General features: G+C 36.7%; 1 protein-coding gene across 1 annotated transcript in view; it reads right to left on the bottom strand.

Annotated features, from left to right (window-relative positions):
• The window catches only part of LOC127626884 (protein scribble homolog), a 121,895-nt gene that overhangs the window by 63,190 nt on the left and 36,943 nt on the right, over positions 1 to 21,762 (bottom strand). Inside the window, exons 2-6 of the mRNA XM_052103029.1 lie at positions 7,511 to 7,628; positions 5,810 to 5,888; positions 5,380 to 5,469; positions 1,859 to 1,915; positions 1,649 to 1,712 (exon numbers count right to left, since the gene is read on the bottom strand). Coding sequence (XP_051958989.1) covers positions 1,649 to 1,712; positions 1,859 to 1,915; positions 5,380 to 5,469; positions 5,810 to 5,888; positions 7,511 to 7,628 — 408 coding nt within the window. The remainder of the gene's footprint in view (positions 1 to 1,648; positions 1,713 to 1,858; positions 1,916 to 5,379; positions 5,470 to 5,809; positions 5,889 to 7,510; positions 7,629 to 21,762) is intronic.

Here is a 21,762-nt window from a genome sequence, read left to right as displayed (position 1 = left end):
GTCTTAGGTCAGTTAGGATCACTACTTTATTATAAGACTTTGAAATGTCAGAATAATAGTAGAGAGAATGATTTATTTCATCTTATATTTCCTTCATCACATTCCCAGTGGGTCCGAAGTTGGGTCCGGGGAGCCTTCCACACGCTTCTCACAATAAGTTGCTGGAATTTTGGCCCATTCCTTCAGACAGAACTGGTGTAACTGAGTCAGGTTTGTAGGCCACCTTGCTCACACAAAAAATTTGATTGAGGTCAGGGCTTTGTGATGGCCACTCCAATACCTTGACTTTGTTTTCCTTAAGGCATTTGGCCACAACTTCGGCGGTATGCTTCAGGTCATTGTCTATTTGGAAGACCCATTTGCGACAGAGCTTTAAATTCTTGGCTGATGTCTTGAGATGTTGCTACAATATATCCACATAATTTTCCTTCCTCATGATGCCATTTATTTTGTGAAGTGCACCAGTCCTTCCTGCAGCAAAGCACCCCCACAACATGATGCTGGCACCCCCATGCTTCACAGTTGGGATGATGTTCTTCGGCATGCCTCACCCTTTTTTCTCCAAACATAGCAATGGTCATTATGGCCAAACAGTACAATTTTTGTTACATCAGACCAGAGGACATTTTTCCAACAAGTAAGATCTTTGTCCACATGTGCACTTGCAAACTGTTGTCTGGCTATTTAATGATGTTTTAGGAGCAGTGGCTTCTTACTTGCTGAGCAGCATTTCAGGTTATGTCAATATAGGACTCGTTTTACTGTGGATATAGATACTTGTCTACCCGTTTCCTCCAGCATCTTCACAAGGCCCTTTGATGTTGTTCTGTGATTGATTTGCACTTTTCGCACCAAACTACCTTCAACCCTAGGAGACAGAATGTGTCTTCTTCCTGAGCAGTATGATGGCTGTGTGGTCCCATTGTTTTTATTCTTGCATAATATTGTTTGTACAGATTAAAGTGGTACCTTTCATGGCTGATTAATTTTCATTTTCCCATGATGTTAAGCAAAGTGGCTCTGAGAGTTTGAAGGCAGACTTTAAAATACATCCACTGGCACACCTCCAATTCAGTACACCTCCTATCAGAAGCTAATTGTCTAAAGGCTTGAAATAATTTTCTGGAATTTTCCAAGCTGCTTAAAGGTACAGTTAACTTCTGTATTTTAAATTCTGACCCACTTTAATTGTGATATAGTCAATTAAAAGTGATACAAACTGTCTGTATACAATTGTTGGAAAAATTACTTGTGTCATGCACAAAGAATATGTCCTAAACGACTTGCCAAAACTATAGTTTGCTAATATTAATTCTTTAAATATTAATATAATTTTTTTTTAATGACTTCAACCTAAGTGTATGTAAACTTCTGACTTCAACTGTAAGCTAAATTGGAAAATTGTTGTAAAAACAACAGCAGAAGCGAACACTTTTCTGTCTTTATTTTATTATTTGCATTTAGCATTCATTTTCACTGCAGTCCGTGACATTTTCAGAACAGACCTAGGGCTGTGACCCACCAGTTGAGAACCACTGCTCTAAAATACATAAATTAATCTCAGTTAATGACTACAATTTTTTATTTTTTTTGCACAATACCTTACAACATGTGGATCTGAATGTGTGCCTAGCAGGCTGGTTCTTACCAAAACTTCCAGTACATTGCTGCCCAGATCCAGCTGTTCCAGTCTAACCAGGAAGGAAAGTGAGCTAAAGGATGACACACATTTCACATTTGACGGCAATTTGCATCCATTAATCTGGATTTTGGGTGTGAATTCAAATCAAGAGTGCTTGTCTCAGAAAACAAATCTAATAACTGCAATTTTGAAAGCGTATGATTGTAAAATACTCACGTGGGTAAAGATTTCAGTAGATTCTCCCTCAGCTCTAGAGTCACCAAGTTTGACAAGCTGAGAGAAGAGACAGAAAGATGGTGAGTGTGTCACTCGGTTTGGAAGAGTGAGGGGCTCCTCCATCTGCACGACACCAGCAATGGCCAAAAACTTGTGTGTGTATGTGACTGTGTGAGATTGAGAGTCTTTGTGTGTCTGTGTGTGAATGAGATGCCTGCTTTTATGACAATTACAAAAGTGAGTAAAAACTATTCATCAAAATTCAAATATAAATATTAGGGCTGTTGATTTAATGAGTTAATCCAGTGCGATACATTTTACAAAAAATAACGCATTAAAAAATGAACGCAAATAATTGCACTTCCCCCAGACCATAATAAGGAAGAGTCCTGAGAAATGCAAGCTTGTAGTACCACCTGTTTACTCCAGAGGGCAGTAAGTAAAGTTTCAGCTGTATGAGCAACGTGCAGTTTATACAGTGAAGAAAACACTTCAGTAGGCCGAACAACACAAACATGCGTTACGTTCTTGCATTCAAAACACATGAAGGAGCACAAATGCGAACTAAGAGATCTCAAGATGTGTTTAAAGATTGAGTATTAAACTATATTTAACTTGACACAGTGACCTAAACATTTTATGTTTATGATCCAATGCACCCGAGACGGTACACAAGCATGTCTGACGCTGGATTGAGATGGTGCAAAATTTGGAAGTTACCCATAAATATTTACTCACAAATAAAATCAAAGAAATTTCCTTCAAACTTATAAATAAGTACTACCTCACTAATTATTTTCTTGTAGAGAGATTTAATTGTGATGTCGATATATTCTGTACATTTTGTGGTCTGCAGGAGGAAATGTTTTTTTCATTTATTTTGGAGTTGTCCCTACTTGACTTGTTTTTGGTCTGATTTCTGCAAGATTGTTAGATATCATATTATTCCCAGCTTTCAACTTTGTTTTGAAAATTTTTTATTCAGGTTTTTTTTAGCAATGACATGTCTCTTCATAAGGAATATAATTTGATTAATGTTCTGCTTTTGTTGGCAAAGTTTAGTATTCATAAATGTAAATATGGTGGTTATAAACCATTAGTTTACATTTTTAATTCAGAGGTTCAGGAATACCAAAGAACAATTTCCAATTTGAGTAACAAGAAAGCTGTAAAGTGTATTGAAATATGTAAACAATTTGATATTTTTATTAAACTGTATATTTATTTATTTTCCTTTTTGTTGTTGTTTGTTTTAATATACCTCTTGGCTCTAGATGTAAAAGTTTTGTAAGCATTAATAAAAAAAAATAAAAAAAATGTCTGACGCAGGTGTAAATTGACTGGGTCCTTAAACAAGCCCTCGTAATAAATCTAGAACTGACTGATAATTTGACTTGTGAAATGGATTGCTGTGAACTGTATATATATATATACAGTGAGGAAAATAAGTATTTGAACACCCTGCTATTTTGCAAGTTCTCCCACTTAGAAATCATGGAGGGGTCTGAAATTGTCATCGTAGGTGCATGTCCACTGTGAGAGACATAATCTAAAAAAAAAAAAATCCAGAAATCACAATGTATGATTTTTTAACTATTTATTTGTATGATACAGCTGCAAATAAGTATTTGAACACCTGTCTATCAGCTAGAATTCTGACCCTCAAAGACCTGTTAGTCTGCCTTTAAAATGTCCACCTCCACTCCATTTATTATCCTAAATTAGATGCACCTGTTTGAGGTCGTTAGCTGCATAAAGACACCTGTCCACCCCATACAATCAGTAAGAATCCAACTACTAACATGGCCAAGACCAAAGAGCTGTCCAAAGACACTAGAGACAAAATTGTACACCTCCACAAGGCTGGAAAGGGCTACGGGAAATTGCCAAGCAGCTTGGTGAAAAAAGGTCCACTGTTGGAGCAGTCATTAGAAAATGGAAGAAGCTAAACATGACTGTCAATCTCCCTCGGACTGGGGCTCCATGCAAGATCTCACCTCGTGGGGTCTCAATGATCCTAAGAAACGTGAGAAATCAGCCCAGAACTACACAGGAGGAGCTGGTCAATGACCTGAAAAGAGCTGGGACCACCGTTTCCAAGGTTACTGTTGGTAATACACTAAGACGTCATGGTTTGAAATCATGCATGGCATGGAAGGTTCCCCAGCTTAAACCAGCACATGTCAAGGCCCGTCTTAAGTTTGCCAATGACCATTTGGATGATCCAGAGGAGTCATGGGAGAAAGTCATGTGGTCAGATGAGACCAAAATATAACTTTTTGGTCATAATTCCACTAACCGTGTTTGGAGGAAGAAGAATGATGAGTACCATCCCAAGAACACCATCCCTACTGTGAAGCATGGGGGTGGTAGCATCATGCTTTGGGGGTGTTTTTCTGCACATGGGACAGGGCTGACTGCACTGTATTAAGGAGAGGATGACCAGGGCCATGTATTGCGAGATTTTGGGGAACAACCTCCTTCCCTCAGTTAGAGCATTGAAGATGGGTCGAGGCTGGGTCTTCCAACATGACAATGACCCGAAGCACACAGCCAGGATAACCAAGGAGTGGCTCTGTAAGAAGCATATCAAGGTTCTGGCGTGGCCTAGCCAGTCTCCAGACCTAAACCCAATAGAGAATCTTTGGAGGGAGCTCAAACTCCGTGTTTCTCAGTGACAGCCCAGAAACCTGACTGATCTAGAGAAGATCTGTGTGGAGGAGTGGGCCAAAATCCCTCCTGCAGTGTGTGCAAACCTGGTGAAAAACTACAGGAAACATTTGACCTCTGTAATTGCAAACAAAGGCTACTGTACCAAATATTAACATTGATTTTCTCAGGTGTTCAAATACTTATTCGCTGCTGTCTCATACAAATAAATAGTTAAAAAATCATACATTGTGATTTCTGGATTTTTTTTTTTAGATTATGTCTCTCACAGTGGACATGCACCTACGATGACAATTTCAGACCCCTCCATGATTTCTAAGTGGGAGAACTTGCAAAATAGCAGGGTGTTGAAATACTTATTTTCCTCACTGTATAATTGTTATATATTGATATGTATAATCATTATAATATTGAATTATTGTTATATGAGGGGCTTTCTAATCAAATATTTCTATATGCGATTAATCACGATTAATTAATCGGGACACCATGTAATTAATTCGATTAAAATGTTTAATCGATTGACAGCCCTAATAAATATACAATCTATAATATAAAGAGCCATTTTAATTAATTCTAAAATAGTACATGCGGGTATTAACTTTGGGTCGGTACACATTCTTTATATCCCCAAGTTCTGTTACTTTTACCTTGACTGTTTTGTAATATGTTTCATAGTTAAATAAATCATCCAGCATTAGATCGTGAATACTATGGCCTGTATATGCATGTTAAAGCTGCGTCCTAAACCCACTGATTTCCACTGACTTGAAGTCATCTACTAACGGAATGCACGTATGTAACAAGAAGCAGAATCTTAAAGGTTTCTTTGCATTTATGTATTTACTTACTTCCCTATGTCATTGGGTAGAGATTGCAGTGACACATCATTGAGTGACAGGTGAGCCAGACCTCTGAGCTGTGTGAAGCCATCAGGCAACCTGAGACATAAGAGAGAGAAAAGCTGTTACCACTAGCAACAGCGCTCATCTTCCTTAAATAATGTAAATAAAGAGTGGGAAGCGCCTGTGTGATTAATAGTTTACATTCTCGAACTGCTGTGCACAAGGACTAAACCTAAAAAAGAGCCCACTACATTCTACGTGCTACTAAACAAAATGACAGCATTTGAACAAAACACATCTTGATACATAACTTGTTTCTTATTGCTCATTTGTAAACTAGATTTTCTTCTATTTTTCCTCTATTTCTGCCCCTTCTTTATCAAGAAAGTGACATTTGGTATGATTTTGGAATTTGATGTTTCTCCAACTCACTAACCTGGACAGAGGGTTTCCGCTGAAGTCTGCAATCTCCAAGGCCTGACAGAATTTAATGTTCTCTGGGATTTCAGAAATATCTGTGCATATGAGAGAGAGAGAGAGAGAGAGAGAGAGAGAGAGAGAGAGAGAGAGAGAGAGAGAGAGAGAGAGAGAGAGAGAGAGGGGCAAAGTCAGCATTATATATTGAAATGAAGTGTCATGACAATGACAGGTTTCTTAATAACGGCTACCAGATGTCCAGGAAAGAACAGGGGGAGAGAGTAATCTGACTAAGCGTAACGAGTTGTATGCGTGTGTGGGTTTACTTTACATATAAATATACAATATACATATATACAATAATGTTTTTGCAGTCATAAAAATGCAAATCATTTTCTTTTAGGGTTAGGTTTAGTCTGTCCTAGTTATGATAAACTTCATATAAAAACAATAGAAGTCGTCTATGGTAGTGGAGGTGGACCGATTGTGGATTTTGCTGACACCATTAACTAACATGGTGGAAAAGGCAGATAACTAACTAATTAGCTGATAGTTTTTAAAAATAGATTTATTGAATTTATAGAATGTAAAAAAAAAGTCTTTCCTCAGCTGGGTTCAACAGCAGTAATGCCTTCCAAAACTGTCAGAAATCTACAGTAGGGGTAACCATCGATAACCAACTAAATTTCACAGACCACTTCACAAAGACAGCACAATCATGTAGATTTACACTACAATATCAAGAAGATAAGACCCTTCCTCTCTGAACACGCCACACAACTCCTTGTTCAGTCATAACTAGACTGGACTACTGTAACATTTTCATTGCAGGCCTCCCTGCATGCGCAATTAGACCTCTGCAAATGATCCAGAATGCAGCAGCACGTCTGGTCTTTAATGAAACAAAAAGAGCGCATGTTCCACCACTCCTTGTCTCTCTCCACTGGCTGCCGGATGATGCACGTATCAAATTCAAGGCTCTGATGCTAGCATACAAAACAGTCACTGGGTCTGCTCCAGCATACCTAAAATAATTTCTGCAGCACTACGTTCCCACCAGAAGCCTGCGGTCGGCTAAGGAACGGCACCTTATTTTACCAACACAAAGAGGCACAAAAACACTTTCCCAGCCTTTCGGCTTCATCATACCACATTGGTGGAATGACCTTCCCAACTCCATCCGTGAAGCTGACTCACTTTCTGTCATCCAAAAATGGTTAAAAACACATCTTTTCATTGAGCATGAAACCAGTCACTAAAAATAAATAAAACAAATTCTTTTTGCACTTTAATCCCTCTTGAATACTACTATTCTGATGCTAGTGAAACTTTGTAATACTGCACTTTTCGTACCACTGTCTCCTTAAGATGATTAGCTTATAATGTATTCCTCTTTTGTAAGTCATTTTGGATAAAAGCATCTGCCAAATGAATAAATGTAAATGTAAATACAGGCCAACGTATTCAAAATTCACACGTTCAATCCTGAGAAAACCTGTGATTGTGCCTTAGGCTGTCTGAGGCACAACCGAAGACAATTGGACATTGACAATGATGTATGCGTACAAATTTTAAATAGACATGGCTCAACAAATAAAACATTCCAGTGCTCTGTGTAAGGAAACTTAAAAAAGTCACCCAGGGTGTGTATGAAAGCAGTGTAAGACAGTGCACAAGTGTTTCAGGAGTAGGTCACATTTAAGAGTGAGGGTTTGTGTACCATTTCTGGAGATGTCCAGCTCTACCAGCTGAGTGAAGTTTGCCACGTCAAGCGATAATCTCTGAATCTCGTTGTCACTTAGGCCCAGCTTTCGCAGATTGTGCAGTTTGAAGAAAGGCTGCAAAAGAAAGAAAAACCAAGTATTGCACATACAACATAGATGTACAGAGAAACTAGTGACAAACTGATATATCAGTCAGGCTAATTTATTGGTTGATATCTGGCCAATTTGAGATTATCAGATTAGCCAAAACTGTCTGTCAGGTCAGTGATCAAATGTGTTAGCTTTCCCTTGCGTCAATAACAAAATCTACTAAAAGCCTTGTCAATGCTTAATGCATGTTTTTTTTTTCAAATCACATTTTATGAGTAAATATTACATAAAATAATGTTCTGATTAAGAGAATCAGCAAAATTGTATTTAGTACCATCCTGATAAAGCTATATGACATAACAGATATTTAGATCTATTCCACAAGATAAAATAATAACTGAATTTACACAAATTATTATTTTCTAAAGTTTACTTCCCTTTGGTTCTTAGTATGGTGTGTTGCCTCTTCTATGGGGAAGCAAACATATGCATTTTGTTTTAGCACTACTAAACACTTCACAGTAAATAAGAACACATCTGAACTGAGATGGATTTACAGCGATCTTTTGATTAATCCCCTCCACCGTTCATCTACGATCTACAATTCTGAATGGCTCTTTAAGGCCAATGAGATTCAAATTATTAAAACTACTTGAAAGTTGGTACCCTCAACAAGCCGGATAAAGAAACTAATGACAACAATCTGACTTTAAGTCATCCACACACACTTCTCTAAACGAGTAACCCTGAAACAAGCAATTAAATTATGGAAACTTGTGTGTGTCTGCTTGCCATATTTCTTTATCAAGAGCTTGCTTGTTAGCTGGTCACATGCAGTACATTCCTGCTGCTGTGGCCCGTCATGCCCTTTCCTCTCTGTCTCACTCTCAGTACGCTGGCAGCAGATCAGCACCAACAGAGGGGTACTATGCACTGCCAAGAGCCAGACATATAATGCGTTGTGTGTGTGGGGTTGCTTAGGTCTTTTCACAGGAATTATGATCAGCTGGTTCACAAGGCCAAAACATACACATCTCAATGAAAACGCAAGTGGTAAGAGCAACTCTTTGCGAAAAAAGACAAAAGCAAGCTGATTCATTTCGATAGGTGGGATTTGCATTAAAATACTAATTTTGTGCAGGGCATGTGCATACCATTTTTTTAATGTAAGCTACATATCCAAAACAAGCTGAGAAGTGTGTTTTCGGAACTATTTTCTGCTGTTTTATAAATCAATTAATCAAATCGTTGCCTTAAAAATCAACTTCACACTGGAAGTTAAAAAAGGAACTAGGAAGGTCATACTGTTTGCCTAAGTAATGTAAACAGATATTCTTTTATCTGAGAGGAAAGATCTCTCTCTATTTGTCATCTCTGTGGTTTATTATGATATCACAGAGGGCAGATGGAGACACTGCTGCCAACATCACGGTGGCAGGTGACACATATTAAATTACCAAGCAATGGGAAATGTGAGCTATTTGGAGGCCAGACAAAAATCCACATCAAGTAATACATTTGCTGGTACAGCTGCCGCATACAGGACTGAAATAATTGAAAGCAAGTTGTGTGCTGCCTACATGCTTGAACTAAGCCCCTACCACAGGCAATAAATTCAACTTAAACAGGCTCACGTGGGGTTACGCTGAGATTGTTAAGGAGATGCCCTCACAAGAGGCCAAGAAAACACATAACAACACTAACTTCCTTCAATTATCAAAATGCCAAGCGAGAGAGCAAGCATCCTCGGTGGGTACATGACTGTCGACTGCTAATCAGACTGTACCGATTGGGAGGCATGAGGTCTATTAGGGGGAAGAAGCTCTCTAGAGAAGGGCTGATTATAAACACACACAATGCAGCCCATTCATTACTGTGGCCAAATACCAAGCAAGCCCAAGACCATATAGTTACCAATCTACAGCATGCACACACACTCAAAAAGACACTCTTTTTACTGTCCAGTCATCTATGTTCCCCTGTGTGTGAACACATTATCACTGCTTATCAGTGGTCAGTCATATCATGTCCCTCTGTGAATGCACAACAGGTGATTAATGTTGCATGTCATTTGCTTGAAACTTGTAATTTTACAGAAACTTCTACACAATAGCAAAAGAGAATTTTAGTCACAGTCCCTATGAGTTTTGTGATATAAAACACACTCAGTACTTTTGCGCAGTTTAAAAATCAAGCTACAACGGGGTTTGGGTAGTAGAGCAACAGTCCTATAGCTATCAGTCCAAATATTTTTGACACAATGCTTAACTGAATATTTGAAGGAAGTACTTCAGCAGAGCAAGTGTTATTATAAGTGTCATGTGGAGCATGCACATTAACGTGTCTATATGATGGGCTAAGCAGAGTTACAATTACATTTTCGAGGTCTGCTAGTCTGGCTTTGCAAAAACCGAACTGTTGCGATTTGAGGCGGACTACAGCATTTAAAAAGACAAATTACTGTTTTAGTCTGACTGAAATTCAATGTTGGCATTATAGTTCCAAAAATTTTTTTTGAAATCCTGTGAGTTACAGGCATACATACAGTATGAGAGTGTGATTAAATAAGTCAATATAAAAATAAAGCACTGTGTGTGAGATGTAGTGGCAAACCGAAAACTGAAGGATACTTTAGCCTTTAAATTAGTGATGCACCGAAATTAAAATTCTTGGCCTGAATTCTTGGAAACTGAAACCGAAAATGATGAACACACAGGGCCAAAAAACGAAACGGATTTTAAAATAAGACTTCATGGAATAAAAATTAATAATTATTCATAATTTGTACTAAAGGCTCCAAATGATTACATTTGGAAAACACACACTGCCACCTTAAAATACTATTATAAAATATTATTATTATAAATAATATTTTTAAATATTGTACATCTCTATAGACAAAACATTTCTAATTCAAGCACATCTGTATCCTATAATACAGATTGGAAAATAAACGGGGTTCTCTTTGACCGTGTCACTCTCTGATTCAGTTTCAAGTTAAAAACAAAGAATTTGCGCGTATGAACGGGACCGCAAGTGATGTGAGCGGGTCGGGCTGTTCTGTGTGATTGACAGCGCTGAGGTAGAGTGCGACTGGGCTTGAACAGTAGGTGGGGTTATTTGATCGCAGAGTTCAATTGTGACTCATGATAAATAGCCTCACAGGACAATTCTCTTAAAATGCGCTAATAACCACAAGAACAATCACTTAATGTTTTCAGGCAATGTGGACTTTATTGAACAACTAAGAAAAACTAACTAAATGTGCAATCGCATTTTAATTTTTAACACTATTCATTCATAAACCTATAGGGGGAAATATTTTGTGCTGTTACACTTGTTGGAGGGGCCACACACATACTGTATAAAGAGATGCGCATGTATCGCTATAAGTTACCTTCAATAGCTATATTTATCATCAATCATGAACCGTTACATGTTTAGGCCTATATAAAATATAATTAAACCACAATCTTTTCACATAAACAATGCATTTTCTACATGATGTCAGTGTTCCAGTGACCGGATTTTAAAGAAAAATTATCAAATTTTCGGGCAAGATTTTTCAGCTTTTTTTCCTATTTCGGCTGAAACTGAATAGGCCTATAGCATCTTAAGCCGAAAATTTTCGCCAGCTTACATTTCTGTGCACCCCAACTTTATAGTAGAGATGGGACGATATGTTTATCTCATGCTTCGGTTCGTTATACGATATGAGGTTCACAATTTGATATATTCTCGATTCGATTTAATAACACTCCAAAGTATGACAGACAATTTTATTTTATTTTTTTAATGTTAAATAATAATTATCAAAATAAAGTTCTTTAATAAACAATTTAAATATCCAATAACAAACAATTAAGCCTTCATAAAATAATGGGCTACATTCAGGCTGATCAGGTACAGAAATGAACCTGTCCTAAAAAGTATGTGAAAGTGTGTGAGTGTGTGTATATATGTGTATATATATATATATATATATATATATATATATATATATATATATATATATATATATATATATATATATGTATATATATATATATATATATGTGATATATATATATATATATATATATATATATATATGTATATATATATATATATATATATATAATTTGTTTGTCATCATTATAATAATCCCATTTTAACTTTTTAAAAATATTACAATTCTACATTCTATAAATTATTTTTATATCATGAAATTGCATAAAAATATTATTATATGAGCGGTCACTTTTTGAAATAATGAGTACAATTAATAAGTAACACCTTTACATTCCATTGAATAACACTCGCTAAAATGGTTCTGCTACTTTAAGAGTTCAACGTGCATCTCACACAGGTGTTCCAGTTCATTTATTAATGAGAGAAGTCCATTTTTTTTTATTTTTTTTTTGCTCATCCATGCTATTTGTAATTCAAATTAATATTTCTTTTAACTTTTTTATCTGACTGTTAAGAACAGAAAGATGTTTATGATGTTTGACGGGTCATTTCATTTATGAACACATGGGCAGACTCCAAATTCGAAAATTTAAAAGAGTTTTGCTGAGATAAGGTTTGTAATTTTTTTTTTGTGATGTATCAATACATCATCTAATCCCTATTTAAAGCACCAATGAAGTCGCACGACGGCTGTCGTTATCTGCATAACCATTTTATCACAGGTAGATAAAAACGCATTTGACCTCAATGCGTTTAAAGTGTAAATGCCAATCTGTCCTGACGCAACCTGGACAACAGCGAAGCGCCACCCACTCACCTGTCAATCAACTGCTGCACTAAAACATTTTTAAACTTGACCGGTTATGAGTGTTTTTACAAGGAAATAACGGCTTGATTGAAAAATTAAGGATATACATGCACAAAACTTCAGAACTTCCTCAGTGCCAAACATCAACTTGCAGTAAAACAGATGTGTAAACATTGCCAGTAAATGTAGAATATCTTTCCCCACTCTAAACAACTTTTCAAGGTCACTACAGTGATTACGCACAAGTCAAACAATGTTCAAGTCACTGCCTGTACTATGCTGTATGATGTGATTAAAGCAGGAGCCCAAATCAAACAACCTTCTTAAAAGACACTCTCAGAGTAGGGCACCCAGGCATGTAGATGGTGAAAAAGATATTGGTGAAGAGTACTAAAGAGGAAACATTTAGAGAGCGGGAATGGGAGAGAAGGAAAGTATGTTGGCTAAAGCATCAAGATCAACAAAGAGGCTGCTGTGTCTTAGTCAAGTGACTATGTTTATACCATAGCTTTCTCCAATCAAATGATTACAGCTAACACCCAAAACACTTGCCCACTGACTTTATTATTCATCTTTTAATTACAGACACACTTAGAAGAAAATGGTTCCATATAGAATCCCAAAGGGTTCTTTCGCTCACTTCATATTTAGAACCCCTAAAAGGTTTTAGGGGTTCCAAACATATCGTAACATTTGGGGTGTTAGTTTTTAAATTGTTTTGTTACCAGATTAACAATTAAGGGTATGTGAATTAAATAGTTAAAATATATATATATATATATATATATATATATATATATATATATATATCACTAAAGTGAAATAACCACATAAAACACATTTATGTATTAATCAGAAAGCATTTTAATAGTTTGTATTTACAATAACATAAGCAAAAAAATACAAATAAAATAGAAATCTCAATTCATAATGCAGATAGTTATAACTAACTTTATAATTCCACAGGTTTGTAATAAGGTAAAAGTCTAAATAGTAGCAATATGTATGTAAATATCATTAACATTAAATAACTTTAACTATTAGTTAAAATTATAACCATAAGTAACATTAATATACAAGTACAAAACTAAGTACATTTAACTAACTAAACATAAATAAATATTTATAAATAAAATAAATTATTAACTATGAAAATCAGGATAATTTTAAAAATGGGTCTTTATACAGCATGTTATAATTAAATGAACTGAGTGAGGTCTTTTGCATACAGCAAACTAAATAAAACATCACTTGACTTCAGTTTGATTCTAACTCTCTGCACGGAGGGGTCTTGACACCATATGAAAGATCAGGTTGAGGATGGGATGTGCTGATCCCTGAAAGTAAGAGAAATGTATTAGACATGCTGTCAGTATGCATAGCATAAAAATAAATAAATAAAAAAATCTCAAAATTAAATCTTAAAACTTACATGAAGTGGAGTGTTGTATTTTATCTGTATGAAGATGGTCAAACCAGTAATGCTGCACTCCAGAGACACTGCAAACAGAAATTAACCATTTTTAGTATCATAAAAACCTTGATACAATGCAAAATAATGAGAAATATTGGCAAAAGACATAGCTTTTATGACATTTATGATCATTAAGACAATTATGCCATTGTTTTGGTCAAATGTCCTGTATGACTTTCATTTCATTTCTGTGAAGATGTTGCTGGCCAGAATTCATAATTGCTCTTTAAGTCAGATGAAGGTCTTTGCTAAAACCAAAGTTAAATTAATATGGCACCTTCAATAAAAAAAAAAATCCATAATTATCATATTTTAGTAAATTACAATAAAACAACAAATAATAAGTTGAAACATTTCCATCATTCCCTCTCTTTGACACTGGACATTTGATAGTCTCTTGATTTATTTCAGTGCAGTCGGATTTATTCAATGTTTGGCTGTGATGTGCTCCTGGAAACTGGTTTTGGTTTTTCCTATGTTTTCTAGGCGCAAAGAAAAGTAAATTAAAACATAACCTTTAATCAGGATAACTAGTCAAAGTAGAGATTTTAGTGATTTAAGTTTGAAGATTCCTCCTTACCTCCTGGCTGAGAATAGTGCAGACCTGGGCGAAACAGTTTTGTCGACGTTCCTTCTTTGTGCTCGCTGAAACAAACGTGCAAGTCATAAATGACAAGCAGTTAGGTCGAAATAAATAAAAGTAACTTCAAAGTAATCAACATATTAATGTTTATTCTTACTTACCAAGGTAACGTCGCCCTTAAGCTTTCATTTTATATATATTTTTTTTTACTTTCCATGACCATTTACATTTGAAATAGTTTGATTGTGCGTTTTTATCAGTTGCACATCTGCAAGTTTACAGTGCAACACGCTGAAGTTGTTTGCTGTTTATGATAAACACAAATGTATGCATCTGTTGCTGAATTATGAGTCAAGAATATACAAGACCATATACTGTATAATGATACTGAGATAAAAAGTCATCTTAAAGAGAAAGGACACTCTGATCATCTGTTATGTATAAGTCCTTTTTTAATCAAACTCAAAGCTGAAGAAGTAAAATGTAAATGTATTTTTCCTGCAGTATGAAATGCCAATGCAAAAGTAATATAGTGTAGTGTTTAAAACTATTTATAAATAAATATTTTAATAAAGTAAATGCATTCTGTACACATAGATACTCACATTAAGCAATCATGTGAATTTTGTGCAAAAAAGGTTCTTTGGAGCAGAGTAAAGAACCCTAGGGTTCTATATAGAACCCTAAAGAACCTTTTTTTCTAAGAGTGAAGTCACAAGACGGTAATGTTTTAAAAGCAAGAGGGAGATAAATATGAACACACGTTTACACTAACAAACAGATACCAAACACACTAAATGGCCATTTCTGTTTCCTATGTCTCTCATTTCATCTCTTTACTTTACAGCACTTAGATGATCACATCAATTCTCTCAATGTCTGCAGAGTTAATGATTGGTGCATTGAAAAAAAAAAAAAAGGACACACTAGGTCCACTAAAAGCATGAGCCCCTGACCTTAAATGAATCCAATCACACGTGCATCCTTATCAATCGCCATCGCTCATTCTTAATGGCTCATGCAACATTAAAACGGCTGTAAAGTTTCAACCAATTTCACTTCTCAGCAAGAAAGCTTCTTGCACATCAGTAAGTTGGGGGTCCTGACACAAACATACACTCAAGTGGTTTAAGTGCTGCCTTCTCAGTCAGAAAATGGAATATTGTCTCTATTGTCCCTGTCTGATCAGTTTTATGTTAGGTGGAGAAACCAGCATAATAAATCCAAACTTAAAATGTCTAGCTCCCCAAGAAACTTGTGTTACAGGAACTTAAGTAATTCAGAAACCTAAGTTAAAATAAAGGAGAAAGTCCCCCCACCCCTTCTCCACTGACTTGTGTGGATTACACGGAGGATCATTCTTATGATTGAACCCTCTTTTTCCCCTCTTCTTTTCTCTTAGCAGAGGGACAAAACCTCTGAAGTTGCACAGAGTGCTATAAATCAAAACTAAGCCCACTTAGCTCCTCCCACTGAAGGAACCAACCGAGTGGAGGACTGTTCTATTGTCCATAGGCAAATTGGTCAAAATAATAAAGGCAAATGGAAGATAAAAGACATGGCAAAAAATATGGGCTACAAAAGGGAAGAGATGAGAAATGAGGTCAGGAAGAAGGATGGAGAAGGAAGCAGAAATTGGAAAGAGAGAGAGAGAGAGAGAGAGAGAGAGAGAGAGAATGGTGTATTATTCATAAGAGATTGGCTGATGATGGATGAATCCGTTCATTAGTGACTGTACTGCAGATGAAGAACTACGTTTCCATCGAAGGATTTTTTTTGCGAAAAACATTTTGGCGCATCAAAATAAAGCTGATGGAAATGCAAATTATCGATAAAATTTAGAAATAATATTTTTCAGTTTAAGTTTAGTGCATAATCCTTGTTGACACGTCAATAGTCATGAAAAACTAGTTTGGCATTATGCAAAAATGTAGTGTTACTTGAAAGAATTTACATCACATTTGTCCTTTCAACAAACAGCATAACAGAATGGAACACTCAAGTTTTCCTCATTTACTTTAAAAGACACATTACCTTTATTCACTCTTTTTATGGACTTCATGTGCCCGAGTTGGTAAAGATAAAAGCGTCTTTTACAAAGCACCAGGTAAAAAATAACTCCCATTTTATTTTAATCCTGTGCGATTGACATGATGGTTTAAAAGAAAAAAGAAAAAGAAAAAAAGAAAATTGTGAATCTGCACTGTCCAGCTTGTAAGCCTCATTTTATGGTTAAGTTCTCTGAGTGTCTGAAGTGGATATAGGCCAATGAGAAGACACACTTCTATTTAATTTTATTGCAATAACAGACAGTTTTCAGAACAGAAAAACAAAAATATAAATAAAATTCAGTGCTAATGGGATTAAAAAAAAAAGTGCCAGAATAATTAATATACAAATAAAAATAGACATAAGAGAACAAAGCTATATGGGGTCATATTATACCACAAGCTATATAAAGACACAGAAATATGTTCACACATTCCAAGTTCAGATGGTTTTTTGTTTTGTTTTTGGATGAGGTGGACAGGGTTTTAAATGTAAATCCCAACATCTCCTTGAAAAAAAACAAATGCAGATAATTCTGGCTGTAATGTGTGGACTAAAGCTGCGTACACACTGCCAGCGACTTTGTGCTGCAGGTCGCCAGTGGCTTGCGGTTAGGTCGCTAGTGGGCGTTCCCACTACTGGTTGCCTAGTAACGTTTCCAAATGACATTCACGGATCCCATTCCATTGTTGTTGACAGCGAATCAGTTTTCTTGCCGCTAAAAACAAACATTCAGGACCACCAGGCACTGCTCGTTCATTGACCGCAGAAGCGAGTTGCGACATAGACCTGGAGGAGTGAATTGAAGAGGGTGCTGTTCCAGTGGCTGTCCTGAAGGCCAAAATTAAAGCCTTGAATTTGAAATACACAAAAATACTGTATACAAACATACACAAATACACACAAGTACTCAGTGACTGTTTAGTGTAAGCATGTGCAGTGCAGATAAAACGATTGCTCCTGTTTATAATCAAGAAAGCACAGCTGTCAACGTTGGAAGCATGGGATGTCACAGTGATCTAGTTGATGCATGTATATCTTGGAGATCCCTCACAATACAGAACATTTGACTACAAAAGCAGAAAAAGCAAAAATGCTTTGTGTAAAGCTACCAGAACTACTCTGGGTGAAGAGAACCTACTTTTGGGTGACTATAATCTCTCATCTCGATCTCTTAATAGCTCCATTGGATGTATATAGATTTTCTCTGCCATGTGAATCAGTAAATTTTATTTTATGTAGAAAATATACATAATAATAATAATAATAATAATATAGTAATGGAAATGCTATTATATTCATCATTTACATAATATAAAAATATATCTTATTATTATTATTAATATTATTATTAGCCATCTTATCAATATACATATTATATAAGCAAGGTTCTCTCTCAGGAATTCATCTGTTAGCCTTATATTTCCAATGCATTTTGTCAACATTAATTGGCCATTTTTAATATAACTGGTGAATATAGACTCTTAAAGTGATAGTAACTGTCATCACTTGCAAATGTTTATAATTTTTTTGTCTACCGGGGAACTCAAAATATGTTATGGAAAATATTAGTTTCAGGCAACATTCACTTTCAGTGTATGGAGAGAAAAAAAATGTAGTGACAGTGCATGCTGACTGTGACTAACATTCTGCCTAGTATCTCCTTTTATGCTTAAGGGTAATGATGACAGAACTTTTACTTTTATGAAATGCCCTATAACTACCAGTTAAAATATTTGTTATAAAAGGTATCTGCCAAAAACAACAACATTAATGTAATTCAGCACATGATTACATTTGGGAAACAAGTTACTGAAGAAAAGAATAATTCGGCTTTATACATTGAAAATAATTCCATCTACAGTGCATCCGGAAATTATTCACAGTGCTTCACTTTTTCCACATTTTGTTATGTTACAGCCTTATTCCAAAATTTATTAAATTCATTATTTTCCTCAAAATTCTACAAACAATACCCCATAATGACAACATGAAAGAAGTTTGTTTGAAATCTTTGCAAATGTATAAAAAAAAAAAAAAAAGAAAAAGAAAAAAAAAAAAATTATAAAATAAATCACATGGACATAAGTATTCAGCCTTTGCCATGACACTCAAAATTGAGCTCAGGTACATCCAGTTTCCACTGATCATCCTTTGATGTTTCTACAACTTGATTGGAGTCCACCTATGGTAAAAAACATGATTTGGAAAGACACACACCTGTCTACATAATGTCCCACATTTAACAGTGCATGTCAGAGCACAAACCAAGCCATTAAGTCCAAGGAATTGTCTGTGGACCTCTGAGACAGGATTGTATCGAGGCACAGATCTGGGGAAGGGTACAGAAACATTTCTGCAGCATTGAAGGTCCCAATGAGCACAGTGGCCTCCATCATCCGTAAATGGAAGAAGTTTGGAATCACCAGAACTCTTCCTAGAGCTGGCCGCCCAGCCAAACTGAGCGATCGGGGGAGAAGGGCCTTAGTCAGGGAGGTGACCAAGAACCCGATGGTCAATCTGACAGAGCTCCAGCGTTTCTCTGTGGAGAGAGGAGAACCTTCCAGAAGAACAACCATCTCTGCAGCACTCCACCAATCAGACCTGTATGGTAGAGTGGCCAGCCACTCCTCAGTAAATGGCACACGACAGCCCGCCTGGAGTTTGCCAAAAAGGCACCTGAAGGACTCTCAGACCATGAGGAAAAAAAATGATCTGGTCTGATGAAACAAAGATTGAACTCTTTGGCCTCAATGGCAAGCGTCATGTCTGGAGGAAACCTTATCACTTGGCCAATACCATCCCTACAGTGAAGCATGGTGGTGGCAGCATCATGCTGTGGGGATGTTTTTCAGCGGTAGGAACTGGGAGACTTGTTAGGATCGAGGGAAAGATGCAGCAATGTACAGAGACATCCTTGATGAAAATCTGCTTCAGAGCACTCTGGACCTCAGACTGGGGTGAAGGTTCATCTTCCAACAGGACAACAACCCTAAGCACACAGCCAAGATAACAAAGGAGTGGCTACGGGACAACTCTGTGAATGTTCTTGAGTGGCCCAGCCAGAGCCCAGACTTGAACCCAATTGAACATCTCTGGAGAGATCTGAAAATGGCTGTGCACCGACACTCCCCATCCAACCTGATGGAGCTTGAGAGGTCCTGCAAAGAAGAATGGGAGAAACTGCCCAAAAATAGGTGTGCCAAGATTGTAGCATCATACTCAAAAAGACTTGAGGCTGTAATTGGTGCCAAAGGTGCTTCAACAAAGTATTGAGCAAAGGCTGTGAATACTTATGTACGTGTGATTTTTTTTTTTTTTCATTTTTATTTTTAATACATTTGCAAAGATTTCAAACAAACTTTTTTCACATTGTCATTATGGGGTATTGTTTGTAGAATTTTGAGGAAAACAATGAATTTAATCAATTTTAGAATAAGGCTGTAACAACAAAATGTGGAAAAAGTGAAGCGCTGTGAATACACTTAAACAGTCAAAAGCCCCTAAACACATGCATGACAAGTCGAGCATGAATAACCCATCTATAATGATTCTAAGGTTGTTTATAACTACTCCTCCACCGATACGTGTAAATATGTTTCTGGTTTACAGGCTCGTGGATGTGCACTGCTGAAACAAATCCTAGGGGGAACACTGTAATTGTATAAAGCAATTGTCAGAGCAAATATTTACACCTTAAGAATCAAATATTTAACAAAAGGCTTGTTTATCATCAGAGAGGAAAATTGTTTGGATAAATTTGTACTGAGCCAACTAAAACAGGTTTGGCTAACAGACTACAGTCCTGTTGTTGGTGCTATTGTTCCACAGGAGGCCCACGACAGGACTGCAGAAGTGTCTGAATCAGCTGAGTACAGCATTTCTGTCCTGTAGCTATTTCTTCAAAACAGTTAGTTTCACTAATCACACAATTTGTTTTTGACTAAAATATACTAACATACTGAACACATATATATAATGAAAGTTTAAATTTATGCTTCATTCAATTTTACACCAACTCAGAGGGTTAAAACCAATCCTCAGAAGAGTTCCACATTTTTATTAAAGAAAAATGTTATCAATAAACATCAAGAAATAATTTTTTTGTCTCCTCCTGAAGTCAAATCACTGGGCATGCAAGACAACAAATAAAACTGAACAAGACGACAGAACAATACGAGAAACAAAGAAGGAGCACAAACTGCATTAACTCTTTTAGCTCAGTATATAAAGGGTGTCCATGTTAACCATGCCATGCTTGGCATTTTAACAGAACAGCAGAGCTGAGGAGTCACATGTCCCTATGGTAAAACATGGAGCATGCTGAACTGATATGTAAACATGGCTGTAAACAGTTTATTTTCTCAAGTACTCCTTTATTTTCAAACTCATCATGTAGAAGTGTAGGTCAGAAAGTACAGGTGTGTGTGCACACATAATCTGCAATAGAGAGAGAGAGAGAGAGAGAGAGAGAGAGAGAGAGAGCAAAAGCCATAACCAAAGAAACATTCAACCACTGAATGATCACGGGAAAGCAATCATTTATTTAGGGAGGTGAAGGACTGCGCACTATGTGCTGACAAAGAGGGAGATAAAGAGAGATCAGAATGAAGTAAACCAGACTCTGAATGAGTCATAGAGAGCTACATTTTCAGAAAATCCAGAAGTCAATCACAAAAGAATGAGACATAAAAACCTCATCATCATCACATGCAACAAAAACAATGGTGTACAACGTAACACACCGCCATATGCAACAAAAAAAAAGGGAAAATTGCAACAACATGCAATCCAAGACCACATGGCATTAACAAGTTCAAGTTTGATTGACTTTTCCCCTTGTGGTGAGTGAGCAGAAGAGACAGACACTGTGGGTGTGGTGTCAAGCCTCGGAGAGAGGCATTCATTGAAATAAAAAAGGGGCATAAAGTGTACAAAGGGTAACGTGTCCAAAACAAAGGGGAATCTGGTGTCGTTACAGTGCATGGGGCATGCGTTGCCCTTGTAGATCCAGAGGCATGTGGGGCGGCGGCTCTTCTTGAGCAGCCCAGGTTCCCTGGGCCTTGATGCTCAAGGGCAATAGCGGCCTGGCATTCTGCCTGTCGACCACAATGCATGCTCCAATTCCCAGCCTTGCATCTAATTTGCGCTGGACCCTCCCCGCTTAGTTTCTGGAGCTACGAAGATGCTAGCAGGTAGAGACCGGTCTCCTGAGGATAGGCACACTCAGGTTTTAAAGACAGTGGTGATGAGGCTCTTCATTCAGTTCAGGTGAACCACATTATGCACCACC

Source organism: Xyrauchen texanus, chromosome 1, assembly GCF_025860055.1.
Source record: "Xyrauchen texanus isolate HMW12.3.18 chromosome 1, RBS_HiC_50CHRs, whole genome shotgun sequence".
Lineage (NCBI taxonomy): Eukaryota > Metazoa > Chordata > Actinopteri > Cypriniformes > Catostomidae > Xyrauchen > Xyrauchen texanus.
This window is presented reverse-complemented; position numbering and strand designations above follow the sequence as displayed.